Source organism: Penaeus monodon, chromosome 40, assembly GCF_015228065.2.
Source record: "Penaeus monodon isolate SGIC_2016 chromosome 40, NSTDA_Pmon_1, whole genome shotgun sequence".
Taxonomy (NCBI): Eukaryota; Metazoa; Arthropoda; class Malacostraca; order Decapoda; family Penaeidae; genus Penaeus; species Penaeus monodon.
Genome location: NC_051425.1, coordinates 17,590,827 through 17,600,826, shown reverse-complemented (window position 1 = coordinate 17,600,826; position 10,000 = coordinate 17,590,827). Strand labels below are relative to the sequence as shown.

Below are 10,000 nucleotides of genomic sequence, written 5' to 3'. Positions count from 1 at the left end.
CAGAGAGAAAGAGAGAGAGGCAGAGAGAAAGAGAGAGAGGCAGAGAGAAAGAGAGAGAGAGAGAGAGAGAGAGAGAGAGAGAGAGAGAGAGGCTGGATGCAGGAAGATGTGAAGCAGGTAGAGAGGCAGGGAGTCACGCTTAAGTTTCCGTCATCTGCACCAAGGACAACCCCAAGGATGAAAGAGTGACGTCCTAGTTTCGTGGCAAGCCGTTGTCGACTCTCTGTGCACGCCTCGTAAAGCCCATTTTCCCCTCCGCCGCCCTGTTTTACACACAGATACGTTACTCTCATCATTGTTATTGCGAAAATAGTATTTTACGATAGTAGCGAGAGACAACTTCAAGTCTAGCGGTTAACTTCCTAGTTCTTTGTTGAAGGGCAGAAAAGTGCCAAAAAAGAGAGAGAGAAAAATAAAATAAAAGGAAAAAAATGCATTGCGGTGAAACTCGCGGTTTTGAGGCTGCTCCACCAAGCGTTAAATACGAGTGTATATCATCAGGTATTTTAATTATAAGTCGAAGTGCAATTCAGTGTCGTTAGGTAATTGCCAATTTCCAAGAACCTGATTAAAAAAATTTTTTTTCTCGGGGATGCTTTTGAAGGCATGAAAAAAAGGAATAGAAAATAACAATAAATGTACTGTTTTAATGCGTGGTGTGTTAGTACCACCATAAAATCAGTAGAAAATATCTTAGTTCCCCCTCCTCACTAGGGGGTCGTATGGAGGGGGGGGGGTAGAGATTCAAGGCCAATGGGAGACCACGACCACGTCACTCGTGGCGGGGACCACTTTCTCTTCTTTTGCTTTCCCTCTCTTTGGGGCTGACTTTTAAGGAGGGGGGGGGGGTAGGGCAGAAGGGGGAGGGGGAAAGGGTCAAAGCTGGGAGAGGGCTGATTTTCCATACTTGATTTCCTTTTTTTTTTTTCTTACAAATGTGGTACATCCATAGGCTTGGAATAAAATGGCTGCCGCAACCTCCATTTCCAGTTCTCTTTCCACGTGTATCTTCTCTTTTTCATTTTAATAGATTTATACCAATTGTGTGAGGCTTCCCTATAAGGTTTCCGCACCTTGACAGAAAGTACCTTTTAATCTTCTTATCTTTATATAATTTCGAAACTGAATTGCTCACCGTTTTAGTGTTCACGAAGGTAAAGAACAGTAATCCACTTTATTTGCGCTCATCAAGGCACTTAGTAAACCTTTCTTAGCAATTCTCAGTCATGGCGTGTAGCATAATAGATAATAAGTCACACACGTGTTAAGCTGGTCCCCTTATCGCCCAGCTTACCTGTCTACTGTAATATGTGGGTTAGTAGGGCAAAGTGGGGCAAAGATCGTAAAAGATTAAGGCTCTGTATAAGAATAGGGTTATTATTGCCTCTAAGGGGGCCTTAAGATGTAGGTTGCAGAGAGGGAGATAGGGTATGGTTTATTATTCAAACAAATGGAAGAGAGATATAGCTTTTAATTGCTGTTACCGGAAATCTTTCATAATACATGTGCTTCTCTTGATCTCGGCTCGTTACGGAAAGCCTTATCATCAACAATTCCGGGGGAAATTCAATAAAGTGTTATTGAAAAAATACAGTCAAACACATAAGAGCATTCACAGCCATTTATCCAAGTAATAGCCAAATAAGCGATAACAAATTGTAGTAAACTAGGTCAGGAGGAGCTACTCGGCCATAGTCTCCTGCCGTTAACGAGGTATCTAAAGGATAAAGGGTAAAGGATTTAAGGAATAAAAGATAAAGAATTTAAGAGATAGAAGGAAATGGGTGTAAAATTACTTGACTGTGAGGGCGTTTCTCTCAATGACTTGAAGGTTAATAGAGAAATTATCTTTAGAAATATTTATTAGTAGCATCTTTCAGACAGTATTTGTTTTCTGGGAATCTTTGCTTGGTGAAGATTAAATGAAATACTAAATATTCCTTTTTTTGTTTGCAGGTTGACGATCAGATGAAGCTACTACAGCATTCTTGGTCAGATTTGCTTATCTTAGACCATCTACATCAACGCATACACAACAGGCTGCAGGTGAGAATTTCCAAGGGTTTATATATAAAATTGATGTTTTATATGTAATGTAATATATGATATATTTGATTTGGTTAGTATAATGCTGTATAATATTGCTATTATTTATTATACTGTATTATATGTATATTGATATTTATATTTAAAGTCAGATTATATTATATAGATATAGGGATAGATAATTTATCTATGTATACTTTATGTATATATATCCATACAACTAAATGTATTTATGCCATAAGTTCATACTTTCTCCTTTCCTTTTTTAGAAGTAGAGGTGTGTGCCCTTGATACATTTAGAAACATAGATGCTAATATATTTCCGAGTAAGTGATTTTTATTTATCAAATATATCTCCCAAACTAACCTTGGATTTTTCCTCAGGATGAAACTACACTTCCCAATGGACAAAAGTTTGACCTGCTGTCTCTGGCGCTGTTGGGAACGACTCAGTTCGCAGATCGTTTTCATGCTATTCTCAATAAGCTTGTGGACCTCAAATTTGATATCTCGGACTTTGTCTGTATCAAATTTATCATTCTACTAAATCCTGGTAAATATCATAGTAGTATTTTGTGACAAAGGGTATATACTTTGAATTTGCTTAGCGCTGTTGCTTATGTCTTGTCAGTAATGACAAGACATAAGCATAATTCAAAATTCTTTGCAAATTTGATAATAGCATTGGCTGTCCTCTTTTGGCAGGAAATGGCTTATATCTCTGGTTATCAAGGATCTGTATTCTCTTAATGTATTCCAAAGGGAAATCTGTTTCATGAGATTATCCAAAATAATCTTAATCTTTTAATTTGTATGAACAATCAACAAATTCTTGGAAACCTGTCCAGCCATAAAAGAAATAAGAGAAAAAGTAACAATAGCATAATAGTGTAAAAATTACTTTACATGTAAAAAGAAAGAGATTTAAGAGATATTATCCTCAAGCTAAAGCCTATACCCATGATTTTGATTTAAAGTTTCCTATATGTAAAATGTTTTGAGAAAATCCTCATACTGATTGTAGGAATTATGGATTGCATTGCAGATGTACGGTTGCTTAGTGACCGTAGATCAGTTACAGCTGCTCACGACCAGGTGCGACAGGCATTGATGGAATATACGGCCAATGTGTACCCAGATGACACGGTAAGTTTACAGTTGTATTCGTAGATATGCTTATGCATTGTTTTCATTTTTTTTTTATTATTTTTTTTTTATTATTATTATTTTTTTACATCATATTTTTTATATTCAAGGTAAGGTGGTTTACAATGCAATTTAAGTGTTTACTTACAACTAGAAGTTTTTCTCTATAAATGTTTAGAAATTTATATTATGAATTAGCATACTTTCTTTTATTAATTTTGCACACTGTAGCATATATTAGAATATATGATTCTATTATTACTATTATTTTTTTTTTTTACTTGACACTCCTCAATATCACAACTAGCCTCTTTTTTAGCACATGGTGAGGCCAATAGAATGCTTAATTGGATGAAAATTACCCCATATTTTAACCCCTGATTGATGGCAATACTGAAGTACAGCTGGTGGTGATTAGTGCATGAACTTCTATTTCCTTATGGGTTCTGTTCTCCCTTATCTACTTATTTTTGTGGAATAAATAAGTTAATGATACTGAAGTCTCGGGTGTTAGGGAAAGGACCGTTACAATAGAAAAGAGAGATTTGAGTACATGGTAACAAGGGTTATCAGCAAAGACAGAGACATTTGAGTATAGCTATTATGAAAGAGCAATTTTCTATATGTCTTAGGACTTTATTGCTAGATTTTCTATATTTTGGTTTATGCATTAATTGAAAATTTACATAATGTGCTATGAATTAAAAGATTCATTGATATTTTGTCATATAATTGTTGATTTTTGAGAGTATCTTCTTATCACATGTCATTTTGATGCAAATGTGTTAACCTCTTTTTGTTTTGATTTTGTATAAATTGTATTTTGGGAATGGCAGAATAAATATATGAATATTTAAAATGGAGCCTATCTTTGAGAAGACTTAGAGGGCAAAATTAGTACATTTCTGAATTGTGAGCTCGGATGTGTTAAATACACATTCATATAGTATTACAGATACAGCTACTCCTTTCTTGCCATCATAAAGGGGTTACTGATCAGCTGACAACAGAAATGTGGAATTTCTGACTAATGAAAAACTATTATCCTAATTACATTAAGAAAACTGAGCTCTGTCATGCCATTTGCATTTGCACATATTCTGGGTTAGCTTATACATGTCTTATTTAACAATGCCCAACCACATTAGCAGCCTTAGTCATGAAATGCCTATCATAAAAGGAAGACTGCCATCCTAAGGAAAATGGCATGAGCTAATTATTTTAGGAAAATTATGCAAAGTACAGCACCTTGTGATTGATGACAGTGAGATAATTTTATTCCAAAACTGATAACATTGTTGTGTACTAAATTATATCTTTTGGCATTACATAATTACTTTTTCTTTGTTTTGTTTGATCTTGATATCCCATTTTCTTTGGGATGACAGAGCTTATTGTGAAGATTCAAAGGGGTGTTTTTTCTGCATAAGAATTTCTTATAAATTATCAGCAGTAATTTTGCTAAGTAAATATTTTTTTGTTGCTATGGTGTCATATATCACTTCCTTTCCCTTCCGTCCATTATGTTTTCTAAATAAAAATAGTATATGAAGGGGTTAGTATTTGTCTTTTATCATGTGAAATTGCCTACTGATTATAGTCCTTGTTTGACATTAATATGCTGACTTTTTTTTTTGTCTCAGTTCTTTTTGTTCTTCTCCATTGTTTTCAATGTAAAGACATTTTATTGTTAATGCAGTTATTAACAAATTTTTGGATAGTTGCAATGCAGTAGGAATGGTTCAGAAGGATATATGTGACAGGGTAGCAGTCAGTCAACAAATCATCACTAGCAAACTGACTATTGTCACAATGACTGAAACACACCCGCCCTGGAGTTTGTCTTTTGCAGGCTTATTTTGAGCGTCCCTCATGAGCCAGCTGATAGACCTCACTGTGGAAGTGTGGCAGGCTGGTCTTAGAGCGGGTGAGGTTACTCATGCTTGGGTCGCAGGTGCCTACCCTGACCCTGTTCCATCAGCCCTGGTGTCACTAGGCCTAGGGGTTGTCCATTCTAGGTTGAAACCATTTTTTCTCTTATAGACTTCAGTTGAATCATTCTGTTCTTGATATGTTGACTCAGGTACTTACTGTATTGTTACTGTTATTTAATCCAGATGGCACAACTGAGAGTGTGTGGCTAGTTGTTTTGGTTTATGCATCAATGTGCTTTGTACTTTTGCATACCTATAAGCTGACTATATGTAGGTTGCTTTCTTGTCTGTGGCCTTCTTGATTCATTATTGCTTTGAAATCTTTCAGTGTCAGTGAAATGACTAATGTAATCTATTCTGCCAATCTGCCTATGTTCTTGTTTTCTTTATTTTCTTTTATTTTTTCTCTCTCTCTTCTATTACTTCACATTGTTATGATAAATAATCATGATAATAATGATGATAACAATGACAGTGATCGCTAAATTTGACTGTGTAACTGAATGTAGTAACTGTCCTGTTATTTTATGGATGTTGAGTTGTGAGTCAGACTAAGAGGATTCATATAGTAGATGTAGTAACTGCATTGACTTTCGTAGTCTTTTGTTTTCCTGTTCTCCATCTCAAGAACTTCTAGTCATTGTAATCCTAACGTCTCATCAAGCCAAAAATCTTTGTACTGACTGCTATATCCGCTCATTGGCATTTCTTTCTAGACTTTGCTCATCAGCCTTCTCCTTATCTTTCAACCTTCATGCTTGAGATTCATTGCTCAAAGTGTCTGTTATTGTGTTTGGGCAGCCTATGTGAAGAAGGGACTGATCCAATTGATCTGATTTTTAACATGACTTTTCCTTTTTAGCAGATTTTATTGAACTACTAGAATCACTAAGAATGAGAGAGGAGTTTAATATTGTATCAGTTCCTTAAAAAGATTGTTTACTATTGGTAAGCTTTCCCTTTGTTCCCCTTCTTTTCTTTAAAGCTGGGATTAATGGCCTTACTATTTATCTTCATATATAATCCCCAGGAGAAATACCAGAAGCTCATGGACCTTCTACCTGAATTGCACTTCCTTGCTGAAAACGGCGAAAAATTCCTGTATTACAAGCATATAAATGGAGCAGCACCCACACAGACATTGCTAATGGAGATGCTGCACACCAAAAGGAAATAAGAGGAAGTGGTAACTCCCTGCTTTCAACCGTCCAGTGCGCCACATGTGTATATAAAGGTGAGAACTTGGACTAAGGTGTTTATTTCCCTTTCATGATGCTTAAGAATTCTGTCTTTGGTTAGTCTTTATATTTGAGATTTTAAAATTTGGTCTATAAGGAAAAAACATTTATTGTGATGAAATATGTATTCATAAATACTTTTTTCTCAAAATGTCAAATATTTTGATTGCATAGCCTGCATGAACAACAGCTTAACATAAATTTTACCCGAATGAGCAAATGCCAGAAATTTGAAATCATCTAAAAAGAATGATATTTCTGATATTTTTTCATATTTCCTTTGCACATTCCACTGAAGAACATAATAGGAAATAAGATAAACTTTTTTAACCCAATGCCGCCAGAAAAATGCTGTTTTAATTTTTTAATTTTTTTTTGTGAAATGTTTCTGCACATAGATGGCTCTGCTAGTGCTTCAGTTAGTCAGTTAGAAGACCTTGTGACCTTACCTGACTTCACCTTTCCTTGAATTGGTGGGAAAAACTTATTTTTTACTAATGATATGCATGTCAATGGTGTTATTTTTATTATAGACATTATAAGTACTATAATATTATAAACATTACTAACAGCAAAATAATATAATGCAAAATATTTTTGTAAATCAAGGAAAAGGGTAAACAGGTAAGACAGGCAGTACTTGTAATTGGCTCATTGTTGACTTAGTACAAGTGTAGCCATCTGTGTGTAAAAATAATTAATAAAGTAAACTCACAGTGGGCATGGCATGTAATTACATATCATGCCCGTCGGCATTGAGTTAATTCATGCCATAAAACAATATTGATATTGAAAACTCGTTTCAGGGTGGACATGTAAGTCTCGAGTCATCACATCAGGCCAGAAGGAGGGTCTCCACCATGACCAACACACCATACAAGGCAACGTCCTGGAACGACCATCATGGGATTCTCAGCTGTGTTTCCACCAGTCTATATAGTACATGGAAGCGGAGCCCTGTTGACACTGCCCAGCCCACAGAAGCCAGCCTCGGGTCAGCTCAAGCAGTGAATCAATCAGTAATTAAAAGTTAATGAGGAAGGAGTAAAACATAAAAAAAAAAATAAAAAGTAAAAAAAATTAAATAAAATCTTTTTATAGAGGATATATACTTACACATTCTCATTCTGTACTTTAAATTACTGAGTGTAAAGCTAAATGAGACCTACTCTGACCCTATACCACTACGGTCACAAACATCCGTTTGGTGAAGTGCTGTGCTAGTCATACCCTTTTAAAGGGCAGTATTGTCATTCCTGAGCCTGAGACCTTACTGTGTAATTTATGGTGCTAAGCCTTCCTGGGGAAGCCATGAGGTACAAACAGCCCAAAGAACTCTTTTGAGGCAAGTGGTTAGTGGTGAGTGCTAAATGGTCCCTGTCAGTTGTTACCAGAAGCACCATGGTGCAATCAGGACTAATATTAGGAAGTTGAGGCTCCAAGTGTTGATCAGTCAGTGGTGCGCTACTCTCACTGAACGATATTATCCCTTACACATCCTCTTTCTAAGGCGCATCATACCTCATTCTCACTTTTTCTTATGGTGGCGGTCTCCTCACTCACTTTGGTACAAAGCTCTCACTTGTCAATATGTTTCACGACTATATAACTATTTATTTCTAAATATAATTGTAAAACCTGGGCACATGTCCAAAAAGCTGTTTGCCCAGATATAAATGATATCTTCATAATGCATAACACATAGTGTAAGTGTTGTGAAATAGTTTTTGATACTGTTGTTTTGTACAAGAGATTATAGTAGCAAAATAAGGTATATTTGCATGAGCAAGCATCTTTACCCAGATATTGCTGCCACTTGTCCAGGATATGTGTTCATGCGAGGTAGGCAGGCTGGCTGCTCTACTTGTGTATGTCTGTCACTTAGAATATAATGATTTGTAGTTTGTTAATTAAGAAGCAGAAGCATAAAATTCTAGTGCCTCAACTAAGTTAACCTAGCATGTACAAAACACAGACATTACTGCAGTTGTGGCACATGAACCAGCACAGACAGGAGGCAAATGTATGTTTGTATTATTGGTTACATGCATTTCTATTACTTTTAATGACAAATTCATGTACTGTACACTCTCATGGTTTTATTACTTGGACCATAGAAGGCATATTGTTTGGCTTTGTATTTCTTTTACAAAGAAATTTTGCCTGTATTTTATGCCCCCTTGGTAAAGAAAAAAAAAATTATTAGACGGAAAAGTAGTTCTGAATGATATTTAGAATACGAGAGAGCAATTTGCAATACAAGTTAAAACTACTCTTTCTTTTAATCATTTTGCCTGGCAATGAGAAGCAATACCTCTTTTCTGCTTTTTTTTTTTTTTTTTTTTTTTTTTTTTTTTTTTTTTTTTTTTTTTTTATAGTTTTTAATTGATCTATTTAGTTTAAGCATTGAATTAAGATTTGGAACATTCCAATTCAAGGGATTCGTGGGCATTCTTCACTTAGATTATGCATTCCCCTGGTGGTCTATTAGCGTAATCACGGTCGTCATCCATCATTAGAATCATCACTATCGCTGCTGCACATTCCGCATAGCTAATTATCATTTTTTCTCCTTTGATTTTTTTTTCTCTCTTTGTAATATTTTTTGCTGCTAAAACATTGCATTTCTTTTCTTTTGTCCTCTTGGTTCTCTCTTCAATATTTCTGTCTTGGCCACATTTTGTATAGTTTTCTTGTAGATGTGTAAGTTTACTTTTATATTTTCTTCTCTTATTGCTCCTCATTGCAGGACTTAAAATTTTAAAGCTCCTTTAATATTTTTAATTTATTTAACGTGAAGGAAAGAACAACCATTGATATGATAAAGTGTGCAACGGCAGCAGCTAACAGTACCCTGCCACTTTTAACATTAATGCTGTATTTCCTGTCTCTCACCTACTTACAAAGTGCACATCTCTTTGTTTATTATTGTTATTATAATTATCATCTTTATGACTATTTTAGAAAATTATATAAAAAAAATCTGTGCTTTTTCAAAAAGCAGTACCAGTGAAAAATTTAAGGCATTGAGCCTTAGCAAAAAACAAATTATTTTTGTACCAATTGAAAATTTTATCCCTAAAATCTACTATAGCTGTTTACTATGTAATTCAAACACAGTCTGACTTAGATCTATCAGGATATGGTGTACAGCTGTTGAATTCTAAGAGAGATTTATTTTTGGAACCAATTTTTTTCAGCACAAGTGAGGTGTTGGGATGAATCTAAGTCACACTGTGCTGACTCTCTAATTCATTATATAAGAAACCGCTGATTCTGAGCAATAGATGTGAATCAAGTATGTCGATGCATATTCCATTGTAAATGGGATATGGGCGTAATTGAGTTTATGGTTTATGGCTCATGATCACTGTTTTCTTTGTATTTTTTACTGGTTTACACAGTTCTTTCTTCACTCTAAAATGATTTGTTCAATGTCACTTCCTTTCTGATGTTGTTTCTAGGAAAAGAATGTGCTTAAAATCATGTATTTACTTTTTTTCAAATGGCATTGAGCTACTTGACTTCTAAACACTGAAAAAAAAAAAAAAAAAAAAAAAAAAAAAATTGTACATATTTCTCTCACGTCCTGTAAAGAAATAAACAAGTGTTCTTTGTAAAAATCGTATACTTGTT

General features: G+C 34.9%; 1 protein-coding gene across 3 annotated transcripts in view; it reads left to right on the top strand.

Moving 5' to 3' along the window:
* The window catches only part of LOC119597806 (nuclear hormone receptor FTZ-F1-like), a 170,548-nt gene that overhangs the window by 160,239 nt on the left and 309 nt on the right, over positions 1-10,000 (top strand). For 2 of the 3 annotated variants that reach the window (XM_037947447.1, XM_037947444.1), the window contains 5 exons: positions 1,957-2,046; positions 2,431-2,599; positions 3,080-3,192; positions 6,157-6,360; positions 7,171-10,000. The exon at positions 7,171-10,000 is cut by the window's right edge and continues 309 nt beyond it. In XM_037947447.1, the coding sequence (XP_037803375.1) occupies positions 1,957-2,046; positions 2,431-2,599; positions 3,080-3,192; positions 6,157-6,303 (519 nt within the window). In that variant the 3' untranslated portion in view covers positions 6,304-6,360; positions 7,171-10,000. The remainder of the gene's footprint in view (positions 1-1,956; positions 2,047-2,430; positions 2,600-3,079; positions 3,193-6,156; positions 6,361-7,170) is intronic. The other variant, XM_037947445.1, reaches the window with a different exon arrangement.